A 12853-nucleotide genomic window follows, 5' to 3' on the forward strand; every position below is an offset into this window, starting at 1 on the left:
TAGATAAAAAGTTAATGGACCTGTGTTCTACAGGTTGTTAAAAAGAAGTATCATCTCAAACAACACCTGTCATCTTTGCTGTACAGAATTGGTGTATGGGAAAGTGAGCCTTGATATAAAGACACTCTCTTCCTAGTATGGTCAGCCATTGCTCTGAAAGAACTGTCTTCTGTGTGAGGCTCTCATGCAAACACCTGCCTGTCTCTCTCTTGCATCCACTCTCCTCCATTCCACTTCCTCACTTTATCTTCCTGGTCTGGGAGCAGGTAGTTGAGATTCTTATACATGGTACCACCTTTAAGCATTGACAGAAGTGGGATTAACCCCTGACTTCCATCCTCTTTGTTTTTGAGATTCTTTTTATAACCATATTTCCAGATCTCCTTTGTTCCGCAGTGAGGAGTGGTTATTAAAAACTTTAAATAAGTTTGTAATAAGTGAATGTTTTATGATGCCGCGTAGTTGATAGTTGGTGATACTTTTAAAAAAAAAAAAGGACAATAGCATATTTATGTATGCATAAATACTGATCCTAGGCAATTAGAAGATGAAAGTAGCCTTGTGTGACATCCAAGACACCTAGCATCTGATTTATACAAGCAGTGGGACAGTTAACAAATGATTTATTAAGATTATCTCCAGGCTGGGTGCAGTGGCTCATGCCTGTAATCCCAGCACTTTGGGAGGCTGAGGCAGATGGATCGATTGAGGCCAGGAGTTCAAGACCAGCCTGGCCAACATGGTGAAATGGCATTTCTAAAAATGCAAAAACTAACCAGTCACAATGGCACACACCTGTAGTTCCAGCCACTTGGGAGGCTGATGCAGGAGAATCACTTTGAACCTGGGAGGCCGAGGTTGTGCCACTGCACTCCAGCCTGGGTGACAGAGCCAGACTTTGTCTCAAAAAAAAAAAAAAAAAAAATCTCCTACAACCATAAACCTCTCTTTTTTGAATACCAGTAAGATGTGACTGCTAGTAATTCACATGGGGGTCAGGCCATGTCCCTTCTCCCAGCATCAGGAATGACTTTTCTCCTACTACTGCAGCTTTCTGCTGTTTTCCTCAGTTGTGTGGCATGTGCAGTCCAGAACTCAGACTTTTTGGGTCAGTGACTCCAAGTAAGGCTCTCCCACTGCTTTTTATCTGTGGCACTTCATTGCATTTGTTCCTTCCGTTATTAAACAATATGGGGTCTCCAGTGTGCTGGGCATGTATCCTGGGAGTACCGACGTGTAGAGGAGGCTTCATTGCCAGGCACCTCATTCACTGTTGTGTGTGGTTTCCCTTCCTCCCACGTGTGCCAGCCTCCAGAAGGCAGGGCTGAGTCTTACAAGGATGCAGTGTTGGCATTTCAGCACGTGGCAGGCAGCAGATGCCCATTGAAGGTGGGCTGAATTTGGAGGTCAGTGCTGAGGATTTTAAAGGCTTTCCTTTTCAGACTGTTGGATGAGGTAACCGTCTTCCTTTTTTCTAAAACGGGATAATGTATGTGATGTATCAAGGCAAGTTATCCTCCATCCATTTCTTTTCCTGTCCTGTATCACGCTATTTCTGTTCTCACCGTTCCTTTGAGACCATCATACCAGTTTCTCCTGCGCTGACTCTCCCCTTTTTCTTTCCTTGCTCTGAGGTCATAGACAGCAAGAAATACACACACACACACACACACACACACATATCTGTCTGGTTTCATATTTCTTTGTCCCTGTCGCTTCTTAATATGTATGTGAAATGCCATTGTCTCCTTCTGTACACGTCTCTCTCGATACGTGTGTGTCTGTTGGGACTGTCAGGAGAATCTGGCTCCACGCCTCACAGGAACACCCCCGCTGTGTGTGTTTGTGACATCTCGTGCTGCTTCTGCTCCTGCAGTGTATATGTTCCTCCTGAATCTTAAGCATTTTTGATGGCAAGAAAAGTATTTGTTCACTTAGATTAAACCCATATTCGAACACCCACTACATCATGTGGGCACAAGTGACTGATAAAGCAACAGAATTTTTACACCTGCGTAATCTGCCTTCTGTGTAGATACCTGGTTGCCAATGCCATAGGATCATACAGAGGTGAAGTTTTGGGGGAAAGATGTTGCAACTTGGGCTGGTGTAAGGGTAACGGATAAAACTGAATCCTAAACAGAGCTGAGCTTCATTGCTTACACTTAAAATTTTTATTTTCCCTTGCCCTTTCAACATTTTAAAAAAATGGCATGGGGAAAGCTTGGGATTAACAGCAGGGAGAGCATTCAAGTTACATATCTTGGCAGATCTTTCTCCTTTTTTCTTTTTATGCCCTCGCTTTTTACTTTATTTCAACTTTTATTATAAAGAGTCCATGCTATACAAGTTTGTTACATGAGTAACTATGTGACGCTGAGGCTTGAGGTTCCATGGATACCGTCACCCAGGCTATAAGCATAGTACCTGCCTCCCTCTTTTGAAGAGAGCTTGTGTATAGTAAGCTCAGTTTCCCCTGGAATAGCAGTAACATTAACCTTTTTTGGCCCAAGGTTTTGTTTCTTAACCAAATTTAGATGAGAGGCACCTCCACAGTTAGGAAGGTCCTCCATGGACACAAACTAATAAAAATGTTTAGAGAATTTTGGTCATTTGATAGAAACAAAATGAGGAGCCATCCTCTGAAAAGGAGCTGGAAGTCCTTATGAGCTGTGGTGTGTTGGAAGGTCTTGGTCAGGTTATTCCTGGTCAGGTTTGGGAGCAGTTCTGCCCCATGCTGGGAAGGCTGGGACTCCGGGTTTCTCCCAGTCACAGATTCCCTCTACCCGAGAACCTTGAGTACTCTTAAACCAATGCCTCTGGAAGCCCCTTATCTATTCAGACCCATCACTGTGTAACTAAATAAAGGAGAGAAAATTCATGTATAAGAACATGGAGTTGCAGAGGAGACTCTGTTGAATTAGCTGACAAACCACCAGTTTGAGGAAGAGGAAAAGCCCTGGCCTGGTGGAAGTCTCGGCTCAGTCTCGTTCTCCCTGAGCCCAGGAGTCAGGACTGTTGGGCAGAGGGGAACATGCCTATGTTTATTGAGTCAGATGGCACTTATGTCTTCCTGCTGGATCTCTAGACACTAACCTTCCTATAGGTTCCTCATGTGCTAGGAGGGGAGGTGGACTGCTGTAAAGGAATAAAACACAATCACTCACTGCAGTTAGGAGAGACATGAGCAGGAGGCCAGGGAAGCCCAGAGGAGGACAGGATTCCTAATAAAATCCTGACTAGGCGTGGGAAGGAAGAATTAAGGACTATTTCTTCAGAGAGGTGTTGGCTTTCGCTGAAGAAAGAGGAAGGGGCTTTAACTGGGCAGATTAAGAGTGGTGACCTGGAGGGACTGAGGAAAAGGACATTCCAGGAAGAGGAAGGCCTGCAGGGAGTCTTGAAAGAAGTCAGTCCAGGAGGCTCTGGCAGAAATGAGGGGACTTATTTTGGGAATCTCCTAGCATAGCAGCAGGGGGGTCTGTGCCTGATTCTGTAAAAAATGTTTTATTGGAACACAGCCCATCCATTCGTTCAGCTGTTACTGTGGCTGCTTTTTCATAACAACAGCAGAGTTCAGTAGTTGAGACAGGGATCTTGTGGCTCACAGATTGTTAAATATTTATTTTCTGGTTCTTTATAAAAACAAGTGCTGACCCTTAACTTTATTCCTTGAAATTCTTAATGAATGGACCCACACTGTCAGCTTTGGGGCTTTGCTTGCAGGCCTTCATGGACCTGTTAGTTTATTTTCTCATTCAATGAGCCTGCTTCACCCCGCCCTACCACACCACCGTGTCAGTAGCCTCTAGTTGGCAGTGAATATTCCAGGAGTAGAATAGTATCTGTGGTGTAAAGGGGGTGGCATTTCCCCGCCAGGTACCCCCTAAAATGTCTGATTACCAACTGCAGGCTCTCATAGACTGCGCCTAATTTCGTGGAACCTCTGCTGCTGCTCATTTGCTTGGCCAAAACCCCCCATCATGCCAAGTAAGCATTGGCAAGCAAAATCAGAATTAAAAATAGTGATAGGTATAATGGTCGCTGCAAAATACTGTTCTTTGGTGAGGCATTCCATTTGTTAGGGCTTCTGGAGCTCTTTCCACCTCAAGTTTGCATCTATTTCAAAAACACAGAATGCTTTTCCAGAAATGTCTGTGCATTTGAAATGCTGTTTTCCCAGATATAGCAAGTGAAAGTTGTGTGGAATTATATAGCAAATGCCAACTTTTAAGCACCTACTGTGGTCTGTGGTATCTGCCATTGGGCATGCCAGGCCAGCCTCTTGATGGGTGTTGATTTAGTAAGAGCTGGATGAAATAGAGGCAGAGTCATTCCCATTTTACAGATCATGCAACAGGGGCTCTGACAAGCCAAGTAACCTCCATTTTAACTACTAAGAGACCCATGAGAAAGAGGGTATTTATTTTTATGCTCTAGTTATTCTTAGCAGATAGAGGGCTTATTGAAATATTTGAATCAAGAGGTCAAGAATTTTGGTGACAGACTATCAAAATAACTGGTTTTCAAGGGGCAGGTAAAATCCTCCTTAGCACCAACTTCCGTCTCAGTCCCAGCAGCCACTGAGTTATTTCAGTACCCCTGTGAAATAATATTGCAGTTTGGAATCTAATTTTTGATTATTGCTTTCTTTAGAAAACTATCAGCAGTAAGTAATGATATTTTCCAGACATTTCTGGAAAATATAGTAGGTCTGAAAAGAGAAGCGTGTAGGTTTAGGGTTGTGCTGTTTTCCGACTAAAATGGTCATTCCTATGTAACAGTGTGATCATAATCTTCCCCTCTCTAACATTATTCCACCATGTTCTTAGGGTAAAGATCAGGGTACTTATTGTGGTATTTGAAGCCTTTCCTGTTGCATCTCCTGTCTGGCCTGAGTACCTCACATTTCTTTCTGTTGGAGACCACCTCAGTTCCTTGAATGGCATCGTTAGATCATCTCTTTGGCTGGCTCACTCCTACTTTGTCTTCACATCTTGGCTAAGATGTCGCTGGATGCAGGAGGCCTTCTTGGAGCTTTGGAGAGTAGGCTGGGTGTCTTTCCTTGCCCAGCCCTGCCATAATGCCTGTTACACTGTTGTTCCATTGTTCATTGTTCATTTATTTGTATGTTCTCCACCATTAGACTGTAAGCTTCATTTAATTTTTTAATCGGTATAATTATACACATTTATAGGGTACTTAGTGATGTGATGTTGTGATACATAAAATATATAGTGATCAGATTAGGGTAATTAGCATTTTCATAATCTCAGACATTTCTCATTTCTTGGTGTTCTATAGCACTGTAGGATGATGCTAGTTCACAATAATATATGGTTTTAAATAGCTAGGAGGAGTATATTGAATGTTTCTATCAGAAGCAAATGACCCTTAGCTTCTCAAAGGCATTTGTTTTCATTTTGACCCTACAGTTACAAGGAATAGGAACCCATTCAAGCTAGCTAATATAAAAGGAGTTTATTGTGAGGAAATACTTGAAACAATAAGGAGACCCTCATGGAAATCTAAGGACTAGGTCTGTAAGAATCTGTATCGCATGGATACAGGGTGGGAGTTCCTTAGGATGGTGCAGATACATCGTATGACTCTCTCTGCACCAGCTCTATTCACATCTCTCTGGCCTGCTGGCTTTCTCAGCTCATGCAGTCGTCTTCACGAGGTCTGTTCATGGCCCCAGCTTGCCCACATAGCCTAGAATGTCCCTACCAGTGCTGGAGGACCCTCCTAATCACATGGCTCTATTTTCTGCTCCCTGCTTGTTTGGTTTCTTAGTTGCCCAAATGCAGATTTCTAAGCAAGCACTCTGGTTGGCCTGGCTCACTTTTTTAAGCCAAGCCACACATGTTGCCATAGGTCTCTGACCAGCCTGTAGGTAGGCTGTCCTCAGGTCAGTCATCACTGTGAACCAGTCAGCTATGTTGGAGCTGGAGGGGCTCCATGTATCAGAGCATGGCTGCCAACAGAGACCTTTCTTTTTTGGTTTCTCTCCCTACCTCTTGGCTTACAAGAATGTTAGGCTTGTGTTTTATAGATCTCATTGTATCCTTTGTTGTTTTTCATTCTTCACAGATATCATTAACGGAGCTCAAGAAAAATGTGTATTGCCTCCTATGGACGGCTACCCCCACTGTGAGGGAAAGATCAAGGTAAGGCAGAGGCGAGCAGGGTCATTTTCATCATCCCCAGTCTGCACCTCTTCTTTTTCCTTTCCCTTCCTTTTCCTCCTCAGTGATACAAATGGGTGAGTGAGCCCTTGACATGGATCATTTATGGGGTGCCTCCATTCTGCCAGCTTTGGCTGTGGCTCTGACAACCCTGCTCTGCCTGTGTCAACCATGTGGGGTTGGTCAACAGTGGCACTCACTGGTCAGCATGAGAGAGCCTGGACCATTTCAGGCACCTGCTCAGTCTTTGAAGCTGACTTCCCCTCTCTGTTTCCCAGCCTCCAGCAGGTGATCCTTTGAGGACCAATGACAAGAAACTGCCGTTATTTAGTGTCCAACTCCCCACCCTCTCAGTCCCCAGGCTCCTGCTCTGAAGCCTTCAGATTGTGGTTTAAGTGTCACATTTGTATTTGTGATTGAGTACCCAGAGACACTTGGCTGCTCTTTTACTTGGCTGCTTTTTTTTTTTCAGAAATCCTATTTGTATGGCCTGTCCCTGGGGAGACCACTCCCTGCTCAGTAGTTTTCAGAGAAAAGTGTCCATTCAAAGATGTAGTTATGACAGTGGGACCAGCCCCAGAAACATTTGGGTGGTATCCATGTGGGCCATCTGTCAACACTCACTTGTGCCCTCCTGCACACACTGTGTTTCAGGTACCATGCTGTGGGCTGTTGGAACTGGAGTTCCTGGAGGGGGTGTAGATATCAGAGTCCCATTAGGCACTTGATCTTGATAAAAATCCCCGAGCCACCGCCTCTCCTGGGCTTTATTGCCTGCTGTACCACAACCTTACTCTCCACTCTAAGCACTTCTGCTGAGGCCTAATGTAAGCCAGTGTCTTCCTGTTAATCATCCAAGGAGGTGAGCTGCGCACCTGGCTATCTTGACCTTAGCTCAGTGACTCTGTCACTCAGTTCTTTAGGCCACAGCTTGAGCCATCCACTCCGTCTTCACCATTCCTATCCTCTCCTTCCCTGTCAGCAGATGTGGAGGGCCTGTGAATGGGCTGCTCAGAGATGTTCTTCTTGTTTCAGTGGATGAAAGACATGTGGCGTTCAGATCCCTGCTACGCAGACTATGGAGTGGATGGGTCCACCTGCTCTTTTTTTATTTACCTCAGTGAGGTGAGTAGCTTTCTGTGGCTCCTGGGGGCAGATGTGAGTTGTTGAACTGTTCTGTAGCTGAGTCTGAAATTTGAAAAGCTTAAAAACGTGTGATATTTTTATATGAGGACCTACGGTTCTGCCCTTCATTACTTTCCCTACTCCCCAGGAAGGATGATTTTTTTTTCCCCCTTGTGGGAAGAATAAGTGGAGTTAGTTAGCTATTTCCTTTTTTCCTAGTTTTTTTTTTTTTTTTTTAATTGTGGTAAAATAGACATAACGTGACATTTGCCATCTTAACCATTTTCAAATGTACAGTTCAGTGGCATTAAGTATATTCACATTATTGTTGCAACCATCACCACTGTCCATCTCTAGAATTCCTTTTATCTTGCAAAAGTGAACTTCTAGACTCATTGAAATCTAACTCCCCGTTAAGACCCTGCTTTCAGTTATTTTGGAAATATACCCAGAAGTGAAATTGCTGGATCATATGGTAATTGTATTTTTGATTTTGGGGGAACTGCCATACTGTTTTGTACAGCAGCTGCCCCATTTTATACCAGCCGTGCGCAAGGATTTTAATATCTTCATATTCTCACCAACACTTGTTATTTTCTGGTTTTGTATTTTGAATAATACAGTTATTTAGAGAAAGGAGGATCATTCAGCTTGGGTAGGTAGAAAGGAGTCAATATTGGGAAATCTCCTGGGTTTGTCAAGAATAGATGCCACATGAGCTGAATCTTGAAAATATATGTGAGAAGTAAAGTAGGTAAATGAAAGACAAAAGTGTATTCAAGGCAGAGAAACAACATAGGGAAAGTTATGGTATCAGTTGCACAAGTGGGAGTGGCGGGACAATGGACATAGGCAGCGGCTACCACTTGGGAAGTATGGAATACTCTCCCAAAACCTGGGAATGTGGGTAGACCTACCTGCTGATAGACTTTATCTTCAGGTCCTCTATGCCGTCAACATACTCATCCATGCCGCGGTGGAATTCAATGTAGCTGAAGCTCCTGCTCTCTGTGTAGCTATTTTTGGAATTCTCCCAGGGACGCTTGAGTACATTGGGGGCATTCTGGGCCCATACATATGCGTGTCTATAGCAGTCATTCCAGTTGTCATTAGCACATGTATGCTCAATTTGGTACCCTGAGATTTAGATGAACATGTGAGAGCTCTTACCTTTTAAAACACTTCTTTTTCTCTCATGAGGACATCACATCTGTACTCTCGGATGTGGGTAGTGATGTTTTATGAATTGCCTCCAGTAGATGTTTTTCCTGTGTACAAGCAGCCTGCATGGGATCAAAGCAGGGCCAAGAGTGGGCTCCAGATCTTGAGAGAGGTTGCCATCTCAGTCACCAGGGCCACCCTATTCAGATTCAGCGTTTGAGTCACTGCTCGTAGTAGGGATTCGTGTGTGGATCTGAACAGCAGAGTCTATGTCCTCCTCCTCCTTTTACAGCCCAGGAAGCATTTACTGGTTTATTATAACAGAAACAAGTCAGAAACAGCCAGAGGGAAGAGATGCGTAAGACAGGTTTGGAAGGGAAGTAACTAAACGTTAGTTACTTTTACCTTTTTTCCCCTAAATCTGAGCCTCATTTTCATTTGTACCCTTGAATTTAAATAGCAGCTTTTGTATTTTTTTTTTTTTTTAAACGGTTGCAGAGAACTTTATGGGTAACTTGAATCTCGTACAGGCTTTAAGGATATCTGTTTCACCTAGAATCCAGGGAATCAAAACCGGCTGGCTTCCCCTTTATGGACTGGGGGAGGAAGGGGTCTTTGGGATCTTGTGAAACAGGTTCTAGCCAATTCTGAGGTCATGCCTCCACACACCCTCTGCTGCCCTTTTTTAAATTCTATCCCCCATGTTTGTTTGCTGTTGCTATTGTTATTTGACCAATAATAGCTAGTGATGCCATGCAGGAAGGAGAGTACCTTCATTTTTGAGGCTAAATAAAACATTCTTGCCATGGTTTTCCTTGTGGGATTCAGATGCCTCTCTTTTCTTTGCCATAGGGTGATGGGGATAGAGGCCAAACAGTATTGCTAATAGGACATGTGGCCCTGATTCTGTGGGGTTTGCCCCTCCCTGACTATTACTTCTTTTGCCTGGGTACATTGAAGTCACACAAAAAGTGTGTGACTTGGGGGTCCAACCAGACTCCATGATTTTTTGGGGGAAGGGGAACAAGGTTGTTCCATTGCCATCATGAAAACCCCATAGCTAATTCTAGTTAAAATACCTCTTGGAAATGAACAGCTCTGAGAGTTGGGCGTATGAGGCTCCTCATTAGCAGGCTGCTGGCAAATTGACTTGGTAGCATTTATTTGAGTTTCTGGCTTCGGGCTTGGGTGGCCTGTGGTCTGCCTTCTCATTTCCTTCTCCAGAGGAGTAAAGCCTGGGGCCACGCGTTGACCTTCACTCTAGTTGAAAAGTCAATTTGAAGTACCTCTCCTGCCCTGAGGAAAAGGTTCCTCATTCAGTTTAATTTTCAAAAGTTTTATTCCCCTTTCTACTTGATAGAATTTAGCTAGAGTCTGACCGGGCTCCATGATTGACAAGCTGGGCTGATTTCATGCCTTCCTAAGCCTTTGCATGTTGGGGTGTGCTGCTGAGGCAGAGGATTTTCATGTCCATACTTCCATCTCCTGGGAAGGCATGGAGAGTGATCCAAATGGAAGAGACTGCAGTTATTTGTGACTTCTTTCCCTCCCTTTGTCACACCTCACCCCTGCCCCCAGTGAAGTATATGGCTAAGCTGAGAGAAAAGTGAGGTTCTGGGGAAGGGAAGTAGGAAGGAATAGGGGATGAAGAGATATGATGGATCACATACACTTGCTATCTGAGGCTGAGTATTTCATTTTGGAACCAGCAACTATGTTTTCTCTTCCTGAGGTGTGAAATATGCTTCATTAGCCCATTGCACTCTCTTCTTACGCAGATGATCGGGTGGTCTTTTTGTTACTTGGCTGAATTCTATTCAGTGAGCAGTTATTGAATTCTTTGTCAACAGTTAATGAAAACACATTTTCTTGACACCATGTTATGTGTTAATCATTGTAAAAGCAACAGGAAGAAAGGATGCAGGTAATTGAACCAGGAGAAGGGGTGGAGATAACTAGGGAACTCTTCTTAAAAGTTTTAATCTGAGTGTAACCCTGAACCTCTATGCTTTTCTATGTTATCATAGCATTGTAATAAGTACCCTGTGAGAGTTAAAGGAGAATTTCACCAATATGGTCCCTTCAATAGGAATACTACCTTAGAGTCTTACACCTGACTTCAGCTTCTGTTTCTGCTGCTTTCTAAGCTCTATGAGGTCACTTAACCTTTTGTGCCTAGGATTCTTCCTTTATAAAATAATAGGAATGTACTTAGAGTACAACCTGGCAAATAAAAGACACTCAATAGCATAACTGACACTTCTATGGTTTTAAATGCCGTGATCTTTTGAGAATAGTTGTGGGGTGTCACTTAGCCTTGGACATGATATGTGGGAACATTGTTCCGTTTTCGAATTACAATCAATTTCGGTTCTCATTTACCAATGTAATACAATTTTAGATCCTTTGACTTCTGGTAATATAGAAATTCAGCTGTTTCCCTTAATGCCTGTTTTTAAATTGACAGCATTTGTATGTATTCGTGGTATACAACTTGATGTTTTGGTATGGGTCTGCATTGTGGGATGGCTAAATCAAGCTAATTAACATGTGCATTACTTCACATACATATTTATTTGTGGTGAGAGTATTTTCCCTTGATTTGTCATTTCTGGGCATGATACTTATGTTTGCACTGGAATTAGCTGCACGTATGGAGTCAGTACACCCTATCATTGTTAATGTGAGATTAGTAGAGATGTTTTGTAACAACAGTTAATTCCTTCTTAGTATTTTTTAAATCTTGGACTTTATCTGTGGCTTTGTAGGAGCTGTTGGTTCACTTGTGTGGTTTTATTCTCTCTTGCTGTCTTGAAACTTTCCTTATTCTGTTATTTAAGTAAACTCTGAAACCTGCGTTTTTATTTCCTGTGTCATCCACTAGGTTTCTCTTGCAACTGGGGAGATGACTGAGAGAGACATCTTCATTTGAGTTGTTGACGTGATTAACACATGCACCAGTGACTTATATTCTATTCCTAATCTTTATTGAAAGAGCCAATTCTTGTTTTGAACTATGTTTAACATCAGAGCTTTGACAGATGCCAAAAGGACATGAAATAAAATGCCTCTTGTATAGTCAGTCACTAGTTGAATTGGAGCATTTCGATTCAGACCCATCTCAAGAGATGGTACTCTTCCTTCATTTTTCTTTCTTATGGTTGTCTCAGTGCACCAGCTTCCACTGAGTTATGAGATTAGAAACTTCTGTTAGTACTTTCACCCTCACCAACTTGTAGTCTATGGATATTTTTTGGTTAAATCCCAGGAAGCAATGCCATCAATATTTTTCCTTAAAATACTCCCACAGCTGCTTGTTACAGTATCTCTGGCACTGTACTAGAGATGGTAGAGATAAAAGCCTAGTGGTTGCCCTTCCTCAGAGGTGGGACTTTGGGGGCAGACAAGAGAAGAATGAAATATCATTGATTCTCCCTTGTACCAGACACCTCAGATACAGAACAACCCCATTGTATTTAAGTGACTTCAGCATCTGAGGATTTTAATATCCACGGGGGTCTTGAAACCAGTCCCCAGCAGATACTGTGGGTCAGCTATACAAGATCTTATTTAAACCTCTCGCCAACTCTGAAGAGTAATGGAGAGCCAAGTCATCGATAGCTCAGAGAGGTCAAGTCACTTAGCCCCAAAGTACTGCACTTTTCATTCCTGCTGTCTCCTTTGTGATGAAGGAAAACTGAACTTCGGTAGCTGACTTGTAGCCATTGACTTCGCATTCAGTTGTATGGTTAAATCCACTTGTGGTGGAAAAATGGCTCTAATTTAGCTAACTTCAATGAATAGATCTTCACTGCTAGCTTTCTAGTTTTCTAATACTCATAATTTCGATACCCTACACCTTCAAAAAAAAAACAAACTCTCCTGCTACCATAACTCATGAAAACTAGGTGTCAGCCCTTCCAAGTTGTAGGAATAAGCAAACGATTCATTAGGCAGCCTTGTATTTCCGGAACATGAGGCAGTTCATTTTCTGTATCTGTTTTTGTGAGCCATGTAACTACTCCCATTATAGAGACAAGGCCCTAAAAGTAATTACTCTGAATGTCATTGTTTCAGGTATATTAACTTAACCATCTGCAGAGCCTTTTACTGCTACCAGCTTTTACAAAATTCAGAATTAATTTCTTCATCTCTGTTGATATTATGTTGATAGATGATACTGATATATTTGACACTGACAAATTTTTTTCTTTTTAAACAGTTGTTACAGAACCTAAGAAGTGTCATACCTTTCCAGAGTTCCTAATTTGTTTGTGCTTTTCTTGTATGCACTTCTGTTGCCATTGCAAGTAGAGTTGCTCTGAAATAATCAAATTGCCCAGTGATTGATTGCTAGGTCTTAGGATGTGTGCAAGCTGTTG

At 42.7% G+C, this 12853-nt stretch overlaps 1 protein-coding gene across 8 annotated transcripts in view; it reads left to right on the plus strand.

Annotated features, from left to right (window-relative positions):
- MGAT5 (alpha-1,6-mannosylglycoprotein 6-beta-N-acetylglucosaminyltransferase) overlaps positions 1-12853 on the plus strand; it is a 340494-nt gene that overhangs the window by 196363 nt on the left and 131278 nt on the right. For all 8 annotated transcript variants that reach the window (XM_023193752.1, XM_023193751.1, XM_023193756.1 and 5 more), the window contains exons 4-5: positions 6091-6167; positions 7221-7310. In XM_023193752.1, the coding sequence (XP_023049520.1) occupies positions 6091-6167; positions 7221-7310 (167 nt within the window). The remainder of the gene's footprint in view (positions 1-6090; positions 6168-7220; positions 7311-12853) is intronic.

Source organism: Piliocolobus tephrosceles, chromosome 11 (assembly GCF_002776525.5).
Source record: "Piliocolobus tephrosceles isolate RC106 chromosome 11, ASM277652v3, whole genome shotgun sequence".
Classification (NCBI taxonomy): Eukaryota; Metazoa; Chordata; class Mammalia; order Primates; family Cercopithecidae; genus Piliocolobus; species Piliocolobus tephrosceles.